Source organism: Schistocerca gregaria, chromosome 7 (assembly GCF_023897955.1).
Source record: "Schistocerca gregaria isolate iqSchGreg1 chromosome 7, iqSchGreg1.2, whole genome shotgun sequence".
NCBI classification, from domain to species: Eukaryota; Metazoa; Arthropoda; class Insecta; order Orthoptera; family Acrididae; genus Schistocerca; species Schistocerca gregaria.
The window spans coordinates 56952308-56975906 of NC_064926.1; the positions used below are offsets into that span (position 1 = coordinate 56952308).

A 23599-nucleotide genomic window follows, 5' to 3' on the forward strand; every position below is an offset into this window, starting at 1 on the left:
AGATTTGTGCAAATACAGTACAGTACAGTCTGTAAATTCTTCACGTATTTTCCTTAGTTATTTTGTATTGATTTAGTTCAATCAACAGGAACTAAAGTAATACAGTATTCGCGAGGAATTGTTTCAGTTTGTTACGTCACGTTTATTTACCAGTTTGCGTTTTTAGTCCAAATGCACTGTAATTAAACTGTGAACTCTGGGAAGTAAATACTTTACGTTGTATTGAATGTATTATCATGTTTTGTTCATAACTCTGTAATAAGCCAAGTATAGCAAAAATTGTATAGAACATTTTTGTCTTATATTTACCTCACAAATACACCCTTAAAATATTTACATGCAATTTTGAATCACCCTATATATTAACGACTTGAATCTGTACAGTCACGAAGATGTGAAGCTAGTTCTTTATGTTGATCATACAAGTATACTAATCGCATCCAACAAACAAGATTTATCTGAGGAAATTGTAAATGTCAAACAGAAAATTATTGCGTGGTTCTCTGCATAGATACTGAGATGTGTAAAAAACTAGCTTTCCTTAAAATGGAGCGAAAAATTTATTTGGGGTTTTGCATCTTGAACCTTAGACGTTACATGCTGCACATCAAATATTTAGTAGATTAACTCATTTGTAAAGCATTCTGAAGTTAGAATCTCTTTTACACATTCGTGAAAGTATGGGATGAAGGAGGCGGGAGAAAGGAGATGTTGCTAGTACTACAGATTCTGAGGAGGGACAAGCTTGCTTCATTAGAATCGTGATATGATCTTAATTGAAGTATTACCTTAATGAGACTTATTTGTCCTATGTTACTAATGAAACTTGTTTTTATATAAATAATTCTCTATCTGCATCAGAGTAGGTCTAAAAATAATTATGCCTCCAACAGTATACGGAATTTTAATCTCTTCTGGTTTTCAGAAATAGATACCCACAGTAGCCAGCATATTAGTGTCGGGAGGAATGACGTACTGCATATTGGTGTGGCGAGAAATGGTGTATTGTGATTTTCGGAAACCAGATTTGTAAAAACGCTTTTACTTTCTTGAGAATACGGATCAACCTTTATTGTAACCATGGAAGCTATAACTACTGGGATAAAACCAGTCTGCAGTCAGCTAAGAGAGAGGGTAGAGACTGCGTGCGAGCTGGGCAGCATGAGTAGTGGTTCCAGCAGAGAGATGGGACACGCCTGGGCCAGCAGATGGCAGTCTTCTCCAGGCCGGTACCGGCCAAGCTCTTCTCCAGCTCCCGCCGGCGGTCTGGAAAAACGGACAAAATTCATCATGCAGCACCGAGTAAAGTGTAGTGTCCGGAAAGGCTGATAGCTTTTAATTCAATATTTATCATAAAAAGGGACTCAATTTCCGAATAAATGAAAGCATTGACAGGTGTGTCAAGTGAACCTTTATGTATTGTCAAAATATTTCTTAGGAAGCTTGGCAGCTGGTAAGAGTAGTTCATTAAGTGGTTCTGATCAAATATCCAAACAGATACAACGCACAGCTTCTAGTTGCGAAACGGTGAAGGTATGCAGAAAAAATGAGGTGAGAGAAAATGAGGAGGACGCGAGATAAACTCTCCTCATTTACTAGCTAAACGGTCTTGCGAGTGCTCTATCGACTACATGTTCGGCACCCCAGGTATACGTCTATTTCGTCGCATTGCCCGATCAGAGAGGAGTTTCAACAAGTTATGCAACCCTTTTTTCTGGAGAAATATTAATTAAACACTATAATTTTGTTTGTGATATCCTTAAACAAATGAAATGACACAGCTTCAGAGACTTTACAGGTCTCCTGCAAATACGGTTTTATGTATATAGAGTGAAGCGGCGAGTTATAAATTGTACGAAGCCCGGGAATCGAACCCGCGTCTCCTGCTTACTAGGCAAGTGCGTTAGCCATTAAGCCTCCTTGGCGCATCGGTTCCTTCCACTGTACAGATTACCCTGGCAAGCCTTCCTTCTCGATCTAAATTTTCATTGCCGCCTCAGTCTACTTTAAACTCTCCTTTACACACGAACAGATTTGCCGAGGCTCTCCATGTTTCGGAATAGCATCTCAGCATCGAATGTCAAAAGGGGGCCCAACCTGAAACCTATGAGCAGGTACTTATACAAATGAAATGGCAGAATTTCAGAGACTCTAGTGTTCTCATGCATGTATGATTAATGTGTAAAAACTGAAGCGGCGGCCTTCGTACAAATTTTCACTCGTTGTTTCAGTCTATATACGAGCACATAATATCCTCAAACATCCCCGCATCATCTCATACATTTCCTGTGATTTTCCGTTTATGGCGACCTACAACCAATGTTAAAAATGACGTCTGCGACTGAGTTGTGTTCCAAGCAAATAAAAGTTAATGAATTCCTTTGGCGGAAAACTATGTTATCAGAATATTGAAAGTCATTTATAGGTTGTCTACGGACACTGGGTAGTGGACAGAAGCACTGTAAATCAGTGGGCGAATCATTTGTCGTCAACAGAACAAGGAGAAACAAATATGTCTGATATCCCACGCGCAGGCGTACCGCACACAGCCCTGACGCCTGCAATATTGCAACGTGCGGGCCGGCCGCAGTGGTCTCGCGGTTCTAGGCGCCGGCAGTCGGCTCTCAGCCGTGATATCGTGCGGACGGGCTCGGCGCGCCGGGCAGTGCTCCGCAGGTGTTGTTGTTCACCCGCTAGCGCGCGGTCGCGTCGTTGTCTTGCCGTATAGTACCTGTACCGACCCGACATGGCGTTCTCATATCGAAAAGCTACAATCAAGCTAACGTTCAACGCATCGTACACGAGACTAAAGGCCCATGAAATTGAACGATTTCTAAGAGACATCATGCACATAGAACCACAAGAACTGATAGGAATTCATCTGTCTACTGTAACCAGCACGGTGTACCTCAAACTGGTTGACGAAGCGGCCTGCGACAGATTACTCCAACGAACTGCGAACGGCTTTCGCTTCTGTCACGCAGACGGTAACGTGAGCGTGGTAGGAGTTGACCATGCTGGTCTGGGGGTGCGTACCATGCGCGTCTTTGAACTACCGTTCGAAGTTCCTGACAACCTAGTCGTTGATGCGCTGCGGCCATACGGCACAGTTCTGAGTCACACAGAGGAGAAATGGAACACATTCGAAACGTACCCTGTCCTTAACGGGGTACGACAAGTGCGCATAGAACTTAAGAAGCACGTTCCATCATTTGTTTTCGTTGGTGGCTGCAGCGCAATTATTATATATGATGGACAACCGAGGACCTGCTCGGGCTGCGGCCAGGAGGGCCATGTTAGAACTGAGTGTCTGCAGCGACGCTTCGTTCAGGTGCCCCGCAATGAACTTCCCCAACGATCCACTATGACCTCTCTCCCGCTAACGTATGTGGAGGCGGCACGACATGATGTGATGGATGATCAACACGTGCTACCTCCTCAAGCCGCTGCCAGCTCCGTTGGAGAGTCAACGCCGTCGACGGCGACGCACCCCAACGGTGTAGAGGGTCCTACAGCCTCTGCCCACCGCAGCGTCGTGGGCGCCCAGCCACCGTCACTGTCGGGATCGGACACAGAGGTTCCTAGCGACCGAGACTGTGTCGAGCCCCGCTCCAGTGAATGTCGAATCTCGGACCCGAAAGAAAAAATCACCCAAGCGACACAAGAAGAGGCGATTGTCAGCTGAAGAACAGAACAGGGATGTGCAGCCGGCGGAAGACATTGAGTTCGTTGACTCGCCCACAAGTGATACGGACTCCAGTGGCATCATTCACCAGAAGGTGCCTGAAGACAAGTAACACACTCCTAAATCTGGTGGCCCAGAAAACGAGCCGCATTGCGTCGACTCCCAGAATGTGGGCTCCTGTGAAAGCGACCAGCCCCCAATGACATCACAATCGTCTCTTGGTGATTGGGCAGACGATGTGGAGGCAGATGATGCACAGCACACATCGATATCTCCACCAGAGCCCATGGCTGACATTGAGCCCGGAGGGCTCTGCCAGTCAGGGACTCATACGGCACAGTAATGCACAGCGTGCTGATGGATGGCTGTGTGGTGTGTGAGATCACTATGGGCTTGCACCGGCAGGCACACTGCCTCCGCCACTTGATACGTCTCAGTCATACCGTGTGGGAACAGTCAATGTAAATAGTGTCCACTCCACTGTCAAGACCCGCATGTTACACGACATGATCAGAGCGGCAGACTTGGACATTGCCCTTCTCCAGGAGGTCCGTCCCGAGCTGCGTTTAGACCTATATGGCCACACCGCGTACAGCCTACCCGTAGGCGATGGCGCAGGAGGAACGGCCATCCTTCTTCGAGATGGCATAGACGCCACGGACGTGACGTACTTGCCGAGCGGGCGAGGCATCGCAGTCACACTTGGCGCAATCCGCCTCATTAACGTCTACGCTGCCTCCGGTAATTCGCACCGTGGTGACAGGCATGTCTTCTATTCGGAGGAGGTAGCCTCACTTTTGCAAGGAAATATGGACAATTACATAGTGGGCGGCGATTTTAACAGTGTCCTGCGGCCCGAGGACCAGATACCGCATTACGTCCCGTGTCCGGCTCTACAAGCATTGATACGTGACCTCGCACTCCACGACACATGGCTCTTACATCAAGGGACCCAGAGTGGATATACGCACTTTACCAACCATTCTGCCAGTCGTCTGGATAGGATATACGTCTCGCGTGCCCTGCGCACAGCAACCCGTGATGCAGAACTCTGGCCGACGGCCTTCACGGACCATCTCGCGTGCATCTGCACTGTCACCTTGCCCCGACAACTCATAAGACGCAGCAGGGGCCCGTGGACGCTGAACGTCTCCCTCCTTCGCGAGGAAGCGTGTCGGCGAGCAGTCACTGACACGTGGCGTCGATGTATCAGGCGCCTGCCCATGTATGCTTCCACGTTGCTGTGGTGGCTGGGATGTGTCAAACCTGTACTCTGAAAGACCTTGATGGTCTACGGGCGTGACAGATCGAACTGGCAAAGGGCAACATCGGAATTTTACTATAGAGCGTTACGTGAGCTGGCGACGCAGCCACCGTCTCCCGAACGTCAGATGTCCGTACAACGTATCAAAGCTCGTCTACTTCGCATCAGGACAGAGCAGCTAGAAGGTGTCTCATCCGTGCGCGAGTGCAAGACTGTATCCTCAACGAAACAGCGTCAGTGTATCACATTGTGCGCGAGAGGCGCCACCGCAAACGTCAGCTCATTACGGCGGTAAACACGGAGGAGGGCGGCCGCGCAGTGACACAAACGGACATCGCGCACACGTTCGCCAGACACTATGGGACCTTGTACATGGAAGATCCGCGAAATGTACGTGATTATGACGAGCTGTTGCACGGTTTTCCCGCCCCTCGGGACGTGGCGCCCGATGATGTCTGCTGTTGCCCATTACACCCGACGAGCTGACATCGGCCTTGGCACGTGAAGCACCGAACAAGTCGCCTGGACCGGACGGTTTACCCCTGGAATTCTACCGCACTTTTTACCACCTAATGGGTGACAAGTGGCTCCAAATGTTTCAAGACCTGATCCGCCCTGATTTCACTGTCCCCACAGAATTCACAGAAGGCATCTTGATCCCAGTACCGAAACCGAATGGTAGTTGTACGTGGCAGGATTTTCGCCCACTCACACTCCTCAACAACGACTCCAAGATCTTCGCCCGTATCCTCCGCGCGCGTCATCACACCGCTATCGGGAAAGCCATCCACGCCGGTCAGACATGTTTAGGTGGTGTCAGCAACATTCATACGGCGTTTGCAGCATACCGCGACGTAAATGCTTTGACGGCGACCTGCAAAATACGAGGCGCCCTTGTCGCCGTCGATTTTGACCACGCATTCGACCGCGTCGACCACGCCTTCTTACGCGCAGTTTTGCAACACATGGGCCTCTCTCCGGAGCCTGCACAGGTGGTCCTTCGACTGGTCCACGGAGCGCGCTCCCGCATGATGGTCAACGGTTATCAGGCTGGTCACATTGTTGTTGGACGGTCAGTGCGACAAGGGTGCCCCCTGTCGGTTATATTATTTGCTGCAGCGCTTAAACCAGCTTTACATGGTCTACGGCAGCGATTATCTGGTATCTCCTTGCGGAACGTGACCTTTCGTTGTGGTGCATTCGCCGATGACGTGGTGTTCCTGGCCAGATCAGAGGATGAAATGCATATGACGCTACAGTGGCTACGCCAGTACGGGGCGGTCGCTGGGAGCGTCATCAACGTGAAGAAGACAAAATACATGGATGTTGGAGGGGGGCTTTCCCACACAACGGCAGTGCCCTTTGACAAGGTGCCCGTACTCAAGTGTTTAGGAGTGCAATTCTATAGCAATGTACTGAGTACTTTGCTATTAGAGAACCGTGGTTTTCGGTGGCTCGTTTTAGAGTAATTGGATTTCGCGTGACTTCTGATCCAAATTTCTCTTTTCATGTTCCTGCACAATAGTGCAGATGTCCACTGTTTGAGCTGTGTGTTACAAAAATGATCTTCCTTTCATTTACGGTACTTGTTATTGAAAGCTATAATTCTCACTTTACTCTTTACCCTCAAGTTAGTATTAAGTAACACTCGTTTCTCTCTAGAGTTTGCTTTTCCGGCAGTGATACTTATGTTAACGAAATGGTTCAAATGGCTCTAAGCACTATGGGACTTAATATCGGAGGTCATCAGTCCCCTACAACTACTTAAACCTAACTAACCGAAGGAGTTCACACATATCCATGCCCGAGGCAGGATTCGAACCTGCGACTGTAGTAGCAGCGCGGGTAAGGACTGAAGCGCCTGGAACCGCTCGGCCACAGCGGCCGGCTATAAGTTAACAGTGTTATATAGCTGCCAAACATGCACTGCACGTGTAACTTCGCCGAATGCAATGAAAGAGTGAGAGAGCTACGCAACGCTGCTCTGTTACCAGGGCGACAGCAACTGTTTTTTAATTACTCTGTGTGTAACGTTGTATGTTTTGGTGATTTCATATTACAGACTGTTTTAGTGTTATGAAAGTATCTTCAGCAATTCGAATAACTAGCCCAACATCTTGTAATTACATAGTGGCTTTGTAATTAGCCACTGGAGACCAAGGCTTCTTGATACCGAAATACTAAGAAAATTTTCCTGAGCACACTCCGAAACTTTATCGGTAGAATACGGGCTCACTTTGTAGGAATAACACTGCATAAAGTTTGGTTCAAATGGTTCAAATGACTCTGAGCACTATGGGACTTAACATCTTAGGTCATCAGTCCCCTAGAACTTAGAACTACTTAAACCTAACTAACATAAAGACATCACACACATCCATGCCCGAGGCAGGATTCGAACCTGCGACCGTAGCAGTCGCGCGGCTCCGGACTGAGCGCCAAGAACCGCGAGACCACCGCGGACGGCACATAAGGTTTATTAAGTTTATTGTTTAGGTTGTCATCTCATACGTATGGATTCGAAAAATCGTGAGTTAAGTTCTGCATATGATGAAGCTGAGAACTTGAATTGTTTCGTGTATGTCGGCTCCAGCCAAAAGTACTCGAATTTCAATGAGCGTAATCTTAACGACTTCCATAAACGATTATAATGCAAAGTGGAATTGTAGTTTTCACTATGGAAGTAAAAAAAATAACTATCTTCGTTGCAAAAATTCTGTTAAATCGAAGGCGATGGTGCTCAGAAAAAAAAAATCAAAAAAAGTGATTTACCGCAACTATTTTTGTTTTTGCAAAACTCATGAACTTACTTTTGTATGATAATGTTCGAATTTAGAGAATATTAAATTTGTCAATAGTTTACTTAGCATCAGCGATCTCATGCAAAAGCGAGATTTTTCATAGAAAATGTATAACCTGTATACTAATATCATGTTACGGTTCTAGAGAATGAGAATTTGGGCGTGCCTTACCAGCGTTGACCTGTACCCGTGATGCCGTAAATGCGTTGCTAGTTTTGAAAATCAGTACATCTTGAAGAAATCGCGTCTTTGATAATTAACTTGCTGAATATTTAGAGCAAGAAATGTAAATGGTTATATCACAGAGTAACCGTTCATCTGTTGGCTGAAGAGTACCATGTAACGCTCGTGGTCGGTAAACATTATCGTGCAAAGGTGGTGGGGGTTACCAGTACTTGAAGGTACGAAACTTCCATTATTACTCACGTTACAGGGTTCGAACTCTGGCAAATGACCAGTCTCTGTGAACACGATTTCTCGTATCGTGAAACCGTAACGCTTGGCAATTGCAATGCTGTTACAGTTGTCACTTCACGAAACTGGAAGACAGACGGGGAAGACGCCAGCACAAGAACACCTACCTTTATGTAGCTACCAGCTTGGTGATCAGTTGAAATACAGTACTGATGACCGAAGCACAGTAAACGTGCTGGAAGCAAATAGCAATACAGACAGGCAACGAATACACGGAATAGCAAATTTTAGTATTAAGACAGAGACGAGAAATTACTAAAGGAAGTGTGCAGTGATTATCAAACTCTAGTAAGACGACAATGGCTTCAGTGGATTAATTGGAAAATTGGAAACGAGTAATGAAGCTAGCTGGAGGCGTAACGTGAGCGGTCGTGATGGAAGTGCGTCCACCTTGGTAGTCATTCATGAGAAAGTATTGTCTGTAATGGGGAGCACATGATACTGGCCATCATATTGGCAGTTAACGTCTCGCACTGTGATACAGAGGCTAGGCAAAATAAAACTGGCGCACAAAACTGTTTATGAACCGTAAGACAGGAAACCCAACTTTCATGCTCTGCCCCATTTGCAGATGGTGTGAGCTGTGTTTGCTAACGTAAAGTGCATTAACACGTTCTGGCCTAGTTTAACTTTGCCCACCTTCAATGTGGCACCTGTGAATTGAAACTTACCACTCCAGTCACAGACCTGCCAGTAGTTCAGAAAACATTATGGCAACAGAGAATTGAAGCCACTTCACCGCAACAGATGTAATGGGATGCAGACTTCCATCTCCACTGTATCAGACATTCTCAGATTTATGACCACAGCAGGTTCGCTAAAGCTTTCCGTTTTTGCTGATTCTCACAAACGTCTTCAAGAGCAATAACTGAATGTCTTGCTTGCTCCTGTGGTGACCTTATACAGCCCATGTATACCTACTGATTGGTCGGTGTACTTAGAAGTTATACTCGCATATTTGATAGACGATTTGCATTTGTTGTGTACTTGGTAGGTTTACGTAGTATGGTAAACAAAATAGAGAAGTTTATTTTTTTGCAAAGAGCGTATTTTTGAAAGATCAAACTTACTTCCATGGGTGGAAACATATTGCATAATTGTCTCTGGCTCTGTAGCACTTACATTTCACGTATGCTACATTACGAAGTTATACTTCGTAATACAAAAATGTGTAGCGTAAGTGATACAAGACATTAAAGACTTCGTCAAAACGCATAAATTTAAGAATATCTGGTAGTGCTACAGTGTCAGAAAATGGAACGTCGGTGATTAAGCAAACTGTCAGAGGTATGTTCACAATCAAAAGCAATACAAAAAAAGCCATATTAGGCAGTCAGAAACGTTATTTACATGTTCTTCATGCATTATCTTTTTCTCCCCTAAAGTTGTGTTTGGCACGTTCGTCTTTGTGCATAGTTTCATTTTGTCCTCAGGTGAAGTGTCAGACGCCTGCTTCCATGTTATTTTAGCCGCCTGTGGTCTGTAGAGCAATAGTGCAGATTACACAGACTTGTGAAAAACGTTTTGGTACTTAATGGTTAGGTAGCAAGTGAAAGTTACACATTAATTGCAAACTTCCAGTAGCTGACACGTATAGAACTGCCTCATCGTTTATATCACCTACCATTGATTGCCTGTCTCAGCATATTATTTTAGTCAGTACATGTTTTGTACAGTTATACAATAATAATAATGATAATAATAATAATAACAATCTAGACGAAGAAATAGTTAAGTGCAACATATCGGATCCCGTCGACATTCTGCAGAATGTCGACGGGATCCGGCTGCATACCCGGAAATTATTAGAAGAACAAATACGCCGGGAAAATTTCAGAAGTCACATCAAGTGCAACATAATTTGAGAGTCCACAGCCATGCTTTAGGTGTAAAGTATAAGTTACAGATTAAGTGAATTGTTCTAGTAGTTAACACATTATTTTAGCTAACATGTGTATTATCAGACAACAATATACACATTTTATACGTGGTAATACTATTGAGGTAACTATTGTGTTTGTGTGCTCATGTATTTTCGGTAAAACAATAATGTATATAATTTCTCAACGGCTGTTGTCGTCGGTACGGCATACCTCTCGTGTTAGAGGTTCAAAATTCATGAACGATATATTATTTTCAAGATTTCGCTCATCACTAATGAAGAAAAATACGCAAATAGATTAAAGTTCATGTTTTCGCTAAAAAAGATTTATTTGGAACACATCGTGGCTTTTCCCCATCATCTGCACATTCTGTTCTCCTGCCAGTATACGAGAGTAATGGACAATATTTCAGGATACACTTTTGGAAGATATTCAGAGACAGCACACGCCACCCGAAACCTTCAACCTCACACTACTAGAACTGGAGAATGTTTTTAAATCTCACGGAAAATCGTGCCAACAATTAACGTGCCAACCCAGCTTATGATCGCGTACAACAAACAACAGGTGCCTATAACGTAGGAGATGAACGACGAACGGCAATACGGCTTTCGAGAAGGTAAAAGAAGAACAGACAGCAATACCTGAGAATATCTTAACATTCAATAAGAAACAAGATTCCCAGTTCTTACTTCAGTGACGGACCAGGAGGCTCCGATAAAACAGTTGTTTACAAAACAATTTGTTGCATTTTACGAGATGAAAACAAGGTAGTTGTAACAGTTGCATGAAACAAGCATTGCTGCTAATCTCCTACCAGGGGACGTACATCGCATTCGTCCGCAGCTCGTGGTCGTGCGGTAGCATTCTCGATTCCCGCGCCCGGGTTCCCGGGTTCGATTCCCGGCGGGGTCGGGGATTTTCTCTGCCTCGTGATGTCTGGGTGTTGTGTGATGTCCTTAGGATAGTTAGGTTTAAGTAGTTCTGAGTTCTAGGGGACGGATGATCATAGATATTAAGTCCCATAGTGCTAAGAGCCATTTGAGCCATTTTTGAGCACATCACATTCGATTCCCAAACTATCTGTACTGCTCTTGAACACATCAGTCTAATCGATTCGGACTCACACTCACACCAAGGACGCACTCTGACGTCATCATTTGCGACGAGATTTTAGTGGTTCACAAAGATGCACTGATCTTTCCCGATCGCCTTTTCAGTAACACGGTGAATAATAAAATCCCTTGTTGGAGCTAAATAATTCTGTTGGTGAAGGTTTTCTTCAAGAACAGCCATTTTCGAAAACGGTCATCCTTACGGTCTCATGATAAAATTCTTATGTTCACTCAAAATATGAGGACAAATGGTGTGAACCTGTTTTCACTGAATAGTTGCTTAAATTGGGTGATTTAGAAAATAAAATAGATTACTTCAACGATGCGATCAAAATTTCTAAACATTGTTATTACTATAGTTTTATCACCACTACATCTAATGCCATATAAGTCAATGAAGTCTTTCAACGGTGAATCTGTGGCATAAAATGATGACTGGGCGTAGAACAAATAACTAATATGTCGTTTCCAGTATGTTACCTAGAGAGGCATAGTTCTACTTCAATTCTGATTCTGTACAACTTGAAGAAATAAACAACCTTCAGTTGTACCCCATAGAATTCTTGACCTCTTTGAATACGAACGGTTTAGCGTCTCTAAATGCTATTCTTATGTTAGTTAGAAATCTTAACGCTGCTCAGGGATTCACCAATCGTTCGAGATTAGTACTATTTCACTTACGGGGGTGCATCGTCACTGCTAAATTTATTGAGTCTTATAAAACTGTGCTCATACTACAAAGTACCTTCTGATCGAACCACGCCCCTCCAAATGATAAGAAAACAATCCCAAAGCAAAGTAGCCTTTGCTATACCCATTAATAAAGCACAATGTCAGATGCTTCAGAGAGCAGGATTGTATTTACCAGAAGGTGTTTTCCACACAGGAGTTATGCGTGGCTTTTTTACAAGACAAATTCAGTGGTATTTACGTTTCTGACAAAGACGCCTACAGCTTGAAAGTAAACGATGATCACGTTATTACTAATATTGTTTTCAAAGTACCCTTGTGAAGCGAAGAATTTTTTAAAAACGTAAATTAATCTGAAAAAGAAAATATCAGTTGTAATGTATTGTACAATTAACCATATTGTATATAATCATATCGATTTTTATAATGACACGTAATATTTGTTACTGATATTAAAATATAATGCCTTTTATTAAATAAGCACTTGCATTTACTTATTTCGCCAGTACTATATTACCTGTTGGTGGCTGATAAGGATAGAATGTGAATTTCCTTGAGTTAACCAGTACATATGCGAAAATACTGTAAGTTACGCCCTTTACATATTTTTGACTTCGATGTTGGATTTGGAAATTACATTGCGACACTTGACAAGCATCACGTGTTTTGTACATTTATCGAACAGTAGTACAGACATTTCAAATGTGGAAGTATTTAAATTGAGGCGTGCACTGAGTCTTACGCCAAGTGTGGTACAACAACAGTCCTCTGCACGTTGAAAAGTACAGCATAGCCTGTAAGTTTCATCAGCATCAGTGTTATGTGTATTCTTAAAAATACTACAGACATTTTAGAGTTTTAATATTTAAATTTAGGGTCCGTTACGGATTGCAATAATTCTGATGCAACGATCGAACTGCGCTTGTTGGCAAGTGCAGCTTAACGTGTAAGAAAGATCATTAGCGCTAAATTACAACAGAATTGTCATTTTTTTACATGTTTTTATATAGTGACACCCCAGAACATTACGACCACTGCATAACGCGACGTTGGATGCTGTCTGGTGGCTTTGCGAGCACGTGACGCGGTAACGAATGTATGTAAGCGGAGCAGATACGGAAGGGGGATCACCCTAGCGAAGATATGGGCTGCAAATGGGGAAATCCATTGAGATAAGCGACTTTGACAAAGGGCAGATTATTATTGAGAGGGTCTGTGAACGAGTATCTCGAAAACGGTAAAGCTGGTCCAGTCTTCATTTACTGCTGTCGTGGGCATCTCCGGAAAGAGGTAGAAGGACAGTGAAGCGCTAAATGGTTGAGCGTCCACGACTCTTCACAAAACGTGGAATTCGGGCGTTTTTCTGCTCTACAAATTAGAATGGTGATCTGTGGCATCTGTGCCGCATGAGCATAATATTAGAACATGCAAGAGTGTTTCGGAGCACACCGTTCATCGTACAATGTTGAACATGGAGCTCCGCAGCAGACCACCACTACGTATGCACATGTTGACAAAACGACATCGTCAGTTAGGATTACATTAGGCAGAGGACCAACGGAATTAATCGACCGTCGATCAATGGAAAGTTATCAGCTGTTCGGATGAATCACATTTTTGCTACCTCATAAATTAAGGATAATTGCAGAATGTGGTGCCACACAACGTGTCAATACAAGACACTGGCGCTAATAGCATAGGCACATAGGGTACATACACGACACAGATCTGTAAGTCCATGGTATTGATGATATGTTGAGAAAACCATTCTGAAACACATGTGCTACAAAACGCCACTTTTTCTTGCGAATGTACCCCGGCATCAATATGGGATATGATCACCATGCACATGTGTACAAGTCGCTCAACCGGTTGGCGTACTATGAATCAGGTGGTCGAGCAGCTGCTGGGGTATAGCCTCTCATTCTTGCACCAGTGCGTGTCGGAGCTCCTGAAGTGTCGTAGGGGTTTGAAGACGTGCAGGGATTCGTAGACCGTGAGCATCGCAGACGTGCTCGATGGGGTTTAGTTCTGGAGAACAGGCAGGCCACTCCATTCGCCTGATATCTTCTCTTTCAAGGTACTCCTCCACGATGGCAGCTCGGTGCGGCCGTGCTTTATCATCCATCAGGAGGAAGGTGGGACCCAATGCACCCCTGAAAAGTCGGACATACTGGTGCTAAATGACGTCCCGATACACCTGACCTGTTACAGTTCCTCTGTCAATGATATGCAGGGGTGTACGTGCACCAGTAATAATCCCAACCCACACCATCAAACCACGACCTTCATACTTTCAAGGACATTAAGGGGTTGGTATCTGGTTCCCGGTTACCGCCAGATGAGAACCCGGCGAGAATCACTCTTCAGACATTACCTGGACTCGTCCGTGAACATAACCTAGGACCACTGTTCTAATGACCATGTACTGTGCTCTTGACACGAGGCTTTGGGGGCTCTCCTGTGACCAGGGGTAAGTGAAATGCACCTTGCAGGTCTCCTGGCAAATACACCATGTCTGTTCAGTCGTCTGTAGACTGTGGGTCTGGAGACAACTGTTAAGTAGATGCAGTAAGATCCCGAGCAAGGCTACCTGCAGTACCCCGTGGCCGTCTGCGGGCACTGATGGTGAGGTATCGGTCTTCTTGTGGTGTTTTACAATGTAGACATCCCGTACTGTAGCGCCTGGACACGTTTCCTGTCTACTGGAATCGTTGCCATAATCTTGAGATCACTCTTTGTGGCACACTGAAGGTGCGTGCTACGACCTGCTGTGTTTGACCAGCCTCTAGTCCCCCTAGTATTCTACCCCTTATAAAGTCATCAATATGTGTTCTTTGAGCCATTTTCAATACACAGTCACCATTAGTACGTCCGAAAACGTCTGCACACTTACTCGTTGCACCGTATTCTGACATGCGACGACCGCAGGTCAAATGCATACCCCCAGGTGATTTAAACCCGCAAACCATCCACCAGACCGTTGTTTCACCATGTATCAGCATGTCATCTTCCAGCAGCATAATTGTCTGTGTCTCGGAGCCCGAATCGTGCAACAGAGGTTTGAGGGGCATAATAGTGAACTCACGTTGGTGTCTCGGCGACCAAATTCGCCTGATGTAAATCATATGGAACCCATCTTGATCGCTATCGGACGTCATCAATGCACACTCGAATCAGCGGCCCGTTATTTACGCAAATTGCATGACCTGTGAGTAGATATTTAATAACACATACTTCCACAAAACCTACCACTAAATTGTCGGATTAGAATCAATTATCTATTTCATTCCAAAGACGGACAAACAAGCTATTAAGATGGTGGTCGTAATGTTTTGACTCATCAGTGTCCATACTGGAACGATTTTCGGCAAGGCACAAAATTAAAATCGTTATAATACTTTTGAACATGCCCAAGATTGCGGCTTGAGGCTACATTGTGGTTAGAAGTTTCGTTTTAATGCCCAGTGAAATACTGAGCTGTGATTAGGTTTTGCAATTTAATGGCTAGTGAAGATACTAGGCTGTAATTTGAAGATGTAAATATGGGCTCATTGGCTTAGAAGCTCTATAATTACCTCATTTCGGTGCCTTCTTTTAGGGAATTATATATGGGGATTTAACTTGTGACAACATGGTTACTGTACTGATCGACAAATGTGACATCGCAGGTGTAAACGGAGAGTGCAGGGTTGCCTATAGTCATAATATTGACATCAATGACATCCTTGCTAGTAATGTTGAGAACATATCCCATAGGTCTGAAGATGTGAGGAAGAGCATCCGTTTAAGAGATCCGAAGAGGAAAGAGAGAAAGTATGTGTAGTAATGGAAGGGTACTGGGCATTAGAAATGCAGTATGGGCCAATAGAATTACTGGAAATGGGTGCATTCGCTTCTACGAAATGCAAAAGAATGAATCGGAATGCAATTTGTAGTTCCCATAAGTGGTCTTGTCCACTTCAGTTCTAGCGTTCTACACTAGTCCACATATTTGAATAGGCATACATTCAAAGAAGGTGAAAGCTGTAACCCAGAGCACTTTCTTCTTCATTGTAGGATCACATATAACGATAATGAACGATGCAACATAATGTCTGGTCAATGTTACCACACGAAGAAAAAAAAAAGTTTAAATGTGTGTGACATCTTATGGGACTCAACTGTTAAAGTCATCAGTCCCTAAGCTTACACACTACTTAAGTTAAATTATCCTAAGGACAAACACACACACCCATGCCCGAGGGAGGACTCGAACCTCCGCCGAGACCAGCCACACAGTCCATGACTGCAGCGCCTTAGACAGCTCAGTTACCACACGAAGATCTGCAGTGTCCACATACGCGTGTAATTTTTTTGCATCTTGTAGATATTCACAGGCATACATCACTACGAAGCCTCCAGTGGCAGTAAATTCGAATGCTTAGCACTGCAAGAACATATCGTAGTCAGGGTGTCCAGTGGCTATGTAGATCTCGTAGAAATAGAGCTGTGGACATAAAGCGAAATGTGCTTTCGCTGAGTCGATTCAGGCACCGACCTGTGATGCTCACGGAGATCTGCGGAAGCTTCATTTCCGGGGATTTTATTCACGAAGCCATCGCTGTATGAGGATGTCGTCTGGAGCGAACTGGCATTGCAGTGGAACGCTGCGAGCAGAGGAAGTGGGGATGGAGATTCCTGGCTCTGTGCCAGATCTACACTGTCTGATGAAACGCATCTGTATACGCCACTGTAATGTGGAATTCACCACTAGACCTCTCAAAAAGCAGACCCGCCAGTTTAAATTGAGACGCGGAGTACTGTGTTTTCGGTAGACGAGCAGTAACAACAGAATGTGTCTGTAAACAGAAGTCAGCGACTTCGAATGTGGACAAGTCGTTGGATATAACGTGGGAAACAATTCCATTACGGATATTTAAATCCTTCTGAAGCTGCTCAAGACGACTGTTGCTCATGTGACTGCGAGGTGGAAACGCTTACGGACTGTCACAACTAAACCAAGACTAGACAGACATCGTGTAATGATGGGCAGGGACCGTCGGACATTGCGGGATAGGTTGTAAAAGTCGAATCAGATCAGTGGAATGAATCTCTCGTGAGTTCCAAAGCGCTGTCACAAGTTCAGGTAGTATAATGACTCTGCGTAGGGAGTTAACAGGAATGGGACACGATGGTTAAGCAGCTCCTAATACGCCACACTTTTCGGTAGTTAACACTAAGATGGTGTCAGGAGCGACGCCCCTGGAGAGAAGGTGGCTGGAAACATCTACATCTACATCTACATTTATACTCCGCAAGCCACCCAACGGTATGTGGCGGAGGCACTTTACGTGCCACTGTCATTACCTCTCTTTCCTGTTCCAGACTCGTATGGTTCACGGGAAGAACGACTGTCTGAAAGCCTCCGTGCGCACTCTAATCTCTCTAATTTTACATTCGTGATCTCCTCGGGAGGTATAAGTAGGGGTAAGCAATATATTCGATACCTCATCCAGAAACGCACCCTCTCGAAACCTGGCGAGCAAGCTACACCGCGATGCAGAGCGCCTCTCTTGCAGAGTCTGCCACTTGAGTTTGTTAAACTTCTCCGTAACGCTATCACTGTTACCAAATAACCCTGTGACGAAACGCGTCGCTCTTCTTTGGATCTTCTCTATCTCCTCCGTCAACCCGATCTGGTACGGATCCCACACTGATGAGCAATACTCAAGTATAGGTCGAACGAGCGTTTAGTATGCCACCTCCTTTGTTGATGGACTACATTTTCTAAGGACTCTCCCAATGAATCTCAACCTGGCACCCACCTTACCAACAATTAATTTTATATGGTCATTCTACTTCAAATCGTTCCGCACGCATACTCCCAGATATTTTACAGAAGTAAGTGCTACCAGTGTTTGTTCCGCTATCATATAATCATACAATAAAGGATCCTTCGTTCTATGTATTCGCAATACATTACATTTGTCTATGTTAAGGGTCAGTTGCCACTCCCTGCACCAAGTGCCTATCCGCTGCAGATCTTCCTGCATTTCGCTACAATTTTCTAATGTTGCAACTTCTCTGTATACTACGGCATCATCCGCGAAAAGCCGCATGGAACATCCGACACTATCTACTAGGTCATTTATACACTCCTGGAAATGGAAAAAAGAACACATTGACACCGGTGTGTCGGATCCACCATACTTGCTCCGGACACTGCGAGAGGGCTGTACAAGCAATCATCACACGCACGGCACAGCGGACACACCAGGAACCGCGGTGTTGGCCGTCGAATAACGCTACCCGCGCAGCATTTGTGCACCGCCGCAGTCAGTGTCAGCCAGTTTGCCGTGGCATACGGAGCTCCATCGCAGTCTTTAACACTGGTAGCATGCCGCGACAGCGTGGACGTGAACCGTATATGCAGTTGACGGACTTTGAGCGAGGGCGTATAGTGGGCATGCGGGAGGCCGGGTGGACGTACCGCCGAATTGCTCAACACGTGGGGCGTGAGGTCTCCACAGTACATCGATGTGCCGCCAGTGGTCGGCGGAAGGTGCACGTTCCCGTCGACCTGGGACCGGACCGCAGCGACGCACGGATGCACGCCAAGACCGTAGGATCCTACGCAGTGCCGTAGGGGACCGCACCGCCACTTCCCAGCAAATTAGGGTCACTGTTGCTCCTGGGGTATCGGCGAGGACCATTCGCAACCGTCTCCATGAAGCTGGGCTACGGTTCCGCACGCCGTTAGGCCGTCTTCCGCTCACGCCCCAACATCGTGCAGCCCGCCTCCAGTGGTGTCGCGACAGGCGTGAATGGAGGGACGAATGGACAAGCGTCGTCTTCAGCGATGAGAGTCGCTTCTGCCTTGGTGCCAATGATGGTCGTATGCGTGTTTGGCGCCGTGCAGGTGAGCGCCACAATCAGGACTGCATACGACCCAGGCACACAGGGCCAACACCCGGCATCATGGTGTGGGGAGCGATCTCCTACACTGGCCGTACACCTCTGGTGATCGTCGAGGGGACACTGAATAGTGAACGGTACATCCAAACCGTCATCGAACCCATCGTTCTACCATTCCTAGACCGGCAAGGGAACTTGCTGTTCCAACAGGACAATGAACGTCCGCATGTATCCCGTGCCACCCAACGTGCTCTAGAAGGTGTAAGTCAACTACCCTGGCCAGCAAGATCTCCGGATCTGTCCCCCATTGAGCATGTTTGGGACTGCATGAATCGTCGTCTCACGCGGTCTGCACGTCCAGCACGAACGCTGGTCCAACTGAGGCGCCAGGTGGAAATGGCATGGCAAGCCGTTCCACAGGACTACATCCAGCATCTCTACGATCGTCTCCATAGGAGAATAGCAGCCTGCATTGCTGCGAAAGGTGGATATACACTGTACTAGTGCCGACATTGTGCATGCTCTGTTGCCTGTGTCTATGTGCCTGTGGTTCTGTCAGTGTGATCATGTGATGTATCTGACCCCAGGAATGTGTCAATAAAGTTTCTCCTTCCTGGAACAATGAATTCACGGTGTTCTCTTTTCAATTTCCAGGAGTGTATATATATTGTGAAAAACAATGGTCCCATAACACTCCCCTGTGGCACACCAGAGGTTACTTTAACGTCTGTAGACGTCTCTCCATTGCTGTGTTCTGTTTGCTAAAAACTCTTCAATCCAGCCACACAGCTGGTCTGATATTCCGTAGGCTCTTACTTTGTTTATCAGGCGACAGTGCGGAACTGTATCGAACGCCTTCCGGAAGTCAAGAAAAATAGCATCTACCTGGGAGCCTGTACCTAATATTTTCTGGGTCTCGTGCACAAATATAGCGAGTTGGGTCTCACACGATCGCTGTTTCCGGAATACATGTTGATTCCTACAGAGTAGATTCTGGGTTTCCAAAAACGACATGATACTCGAACAAAATACATGTTCTAAAATTCTACAACGGATCGACGTCAGAGATATAGGTCTATAGTTTTGCGCATCTGCTCGACGACCCTTCTTGAAGACTGGGACTACCTGTGCTCTTTTCCAATCATTTGGAACCTTCCGTTCCATTAGAGACTTGCGGTACACGGCTGTTATAAGGGGGCAAGTTCTTTCGCGTACCCTGTGTACGAGTGATCTGGAGTGATGAAGCACGCTATACCGTGTGCCAATCCGATGAAAGGGTTTAGATTTGCCGAATGTCTGTAGAACGTGTCCTGCCATCGTGTGTGTTGTCAACAGTGAACTGCAGATTAGGTGATGTTACAGTATGGGGGGGATTTTCGCGGTGTGGTCCTCTTCTCACGCTTGAGAAAATAGTATATGTGGAAGGGTATGATAATATTTTACAATTGTGTGCTGCGTGCAGTAGAGTAACGACTGAAACACGATGACTGTATCACCATGACAGCGTATACTGGCATAATGCAATATATGTGTGTGGCAATGGCCTGTGGACAATAACATTTCTGAAATGGACTGACCCGCACAGAGTCCTGATCTGAACCAAATGGAAAAAGCTTTGGAATGAATTAGAACTTCGACCTCACTTCAGACCCCAGCGTCCAACATCAGTACCCTCCCTGGTTTCGGCTCTTGAGGACAAATGGGCCATAAATAACACTCAGACACCTCACAGAAAGTGCCGGGAAGTAGAGTTAAAGGCGAAGTTCAACTCGACTATGTCCGGATACTTTTGAAGAGATAGTATACATATCCTTGTTTGACCTCCTCACAGTCAGTGCAACAGCAAAACATGCTGTTGACCGTATCACCCGTCCTGGGGCTGAGACTGAGTGAAATGTGCGTTAACATCTGTCTATCTTTGCTTGCTCTTCGTGTGTGGAAGGGATTGTTGCAGAAACGTTAAAATGTGGTGTAATAATACTAGAAACTAAATGGTTAACAATTTTTCGGGTCATAAACATAAATAAATCAGCATAGACGATTTGACTCTCTTAATATAGAGTAAGCATATAATTAATTTCTTCTAACTTAATACAATATATGCTCCATAATATTCCATAAGAAACGCAGTTGTAGCTTGCTAACTTATTAACTTGGGGTGGGTGAATGGTATCCTTATTTCGAGCAGCAGAATACATGTAAAATATCCAAGCAATGGTAAGAATAGATGTAGCACTACCAGTTGTAGTTCCTGGGCAGCGGGTCAAACTTCAGTGCCAGAGAATACATGAAAACAACCTGCGTACAAAAGAAATCATGCTGTTGTCGTGATCTTCAGTCCAGGACAGTTTGATGCAGCTATCTTCGCTAATCCACTGCAAGTCTCTTCATCTCCAAATATCTACCACAACCTACATCTATTCGAACCTGCAGGTTGTATTCATACCTTGGTCTCGCATCGCAAGTCCATTCAATACCATACTGATAATTCTTTGATGCCTCAGAACATGTCCTATGTATTGAACCTTCTTTTAGCCAATTTGTACTACAAATTTCTTTTCTCCCCAATTTTAATCAGTACCTTCTGATTAGTTACGCGATCTCTAAATTACAGCATTTTTTCAATAGGATGTTATTTCAGGAACTTCTATTCTCATCTGAATTGCCTATCGCCCGTAAGTCACTACTGCAAAGGGCAACGTGCCAGACGAATACCGTCAGAAAAGGGTTCTAACACTTAAATTTACATTTGCGTTAGCAAATTACCCTCTTTTAGGAATACCTTCCTTGCTAGAACCAGTATGCAATTTTATATCTTCTGCACATCAGCCATCACTAGTTATTTTACTGCTCAAACAAAGGAACTGATCAATTACTTTTAGTGTCTCATTTCCTACTTTAATCGACACTGCATTACCTGATGTAATTCGGCTACATTCCATTACCTTTTCTTTAGTTTTGTTGATGCTCATCTTGTAACCCCTTTGCCAGACACTATCCATTCCGCTGAACTTTATTATTTCATCCCCCTAACCTTTAATTCCTTTCTCAAATGTCTCTTTCGCATCCTTTACTGTTTGCTATACGTGCAGATGGAATATATAGATTCAATAATATTCGGAAAAGGTTACAAACCTGTTCCATTCCCTCTCAGTTATGTTTTCTTTTCACGTTCTTCAACTATTATGAATGCAGTCTAGTTTCTGTTAAAGCTGTGTACAACCCTTTGTGTTGTACCGGACGAAAATACATCCGTCAGTGCAACGGTGGGACCATTTGTTTTGTTCCTTCAGGTGACCTAGGGGATACTATAAAACATAAAATATTAATTCACTTTATTATATTATGGATAACAAGAACTGCTAACTTCGTACGATACATTTCTACAGCCCAGTCATGTGTATTTACAGCCATTAAAATTGCTACACGACGAAGATGACTTGCTACAGACGCGAAATTTAATCGAGAGAAGAGCATTCATACAATGTTTGCGCCGTGGCGACACCTACAACGTGTTGACATGAGGAAATTTTTCAAATGATTTCTCATACACAAACAGCAGTTGACCGGCGTTGCCTGATGAAACGTTGTTGTGATGCCTCGTGTGAGGAGAAGAAGTGCGTACCATCACGTTTCCGACTTTGATAAAGGTCGGATTGTAGCCTATCGCGATAGTGGTTTATCGTATCGCGACATTGCTGCTTGAATTGGTCGAGATCCAACGACTGTTAGCAGAATATGGAATCGGTGGGTTCAGGAGGGTAATACGGAACATCGTGCTGGTTCCTAACGGCCTCGTATCACTATCAGTCGAGATGACAGTTATCTTATCCGCATGGCTGTAACGGGTCTTGCAGCGTCTTGATCCCTGAGCCAACAGATGGGGACGTTTGCAAGACGACAACCATCTGCACGAACTGTTCGACGACGCTTGCAGCAGCATGGACTATCAACTCGCAGACCATAACTGCAGCATGCACAATGTCGGCACTAGTACAGTGTATATCCACCTTTCGCAGCAATGCAGGCTGCTATTCTTCCATGGAGACGATCGTAGAAATGCTGGATGTAGTCCTGTGGAACGGCTTGCCATGCCATTTCCACCTGGCGCCTCAGTTGGACCAGCGTTCGTGCTGGACGTGCAGACCGCGTGAGACGACACTTCATCCAGTCCCAAACATGCTCAATGGGGGACAGGGCCAGAGATCTTGCTGGCCAGGGTAGTTGACTTACACCTTCTAGAGCACGTTGGGTGGCACGGGATACATGCGGACGTGCATTGTCCAGTTGGAACAGCAAGTTCCCTTGCCGGTCTAGGAATGGTAGAACGATGGGTTCGATGACGGTTTGGATGTACCGTGCACTATTCAGTGTTCCCTCGACGATCACCAGAGGTGTACGGCCAGTGTAGGAGATCGCTCCCCACACCATGATACCGGGTGTTGGCCCTGTGTGCCTGGGTCGTATGCAGTCCTGATTGTGGCGCTCACCTGCTCGGCGCCAAACACGCATACGACCATCACTGGCACCAAGGCAGAAGCGACTCTCATCGTTGAAGACGACACGTCTCCATTCGTCCCTGCTTTCACGCCTGTCGCGACACCACTGGAGGCGGGCTGCACGATGTTGGGGCGTGAGCGGAAGACGGCCTAACGGTGTGCGGAACCGTAGCCCAGCTTCATGGAGACGGTTGCGAATGGTCCTCGCCGATACCCCAGGAGCAACAGTGTCCCTAATTTGCTGGGAAGTGGCGGTGCGGTCCCCTACGGCACTGCGTAGGATCCTACGGT

General features: G+C 45.4%; 1 protein-coding gene across 1 annotated transcript in view; it reads right to left on the reverse strand.

The window, feature by feature from the left end:
* Positions 1-1118: 1118 nt before the first annotated feature.
* Positions 1119-23599, reverse strand: part of LOC126282284 (uncharacterized) — a 75658-nt gene continuing 53177 nt past the window's right edge. Inside the window, exon 4 of the mRNA XM_049981937.1 lies at positions 1119-1266. Within this exon, the coding sequence (XP_049837894.1) occupies positions 1119-1266 (148 nt within the window). The remainder of the gene's footprint in view (positions 1267-23599) is intronic.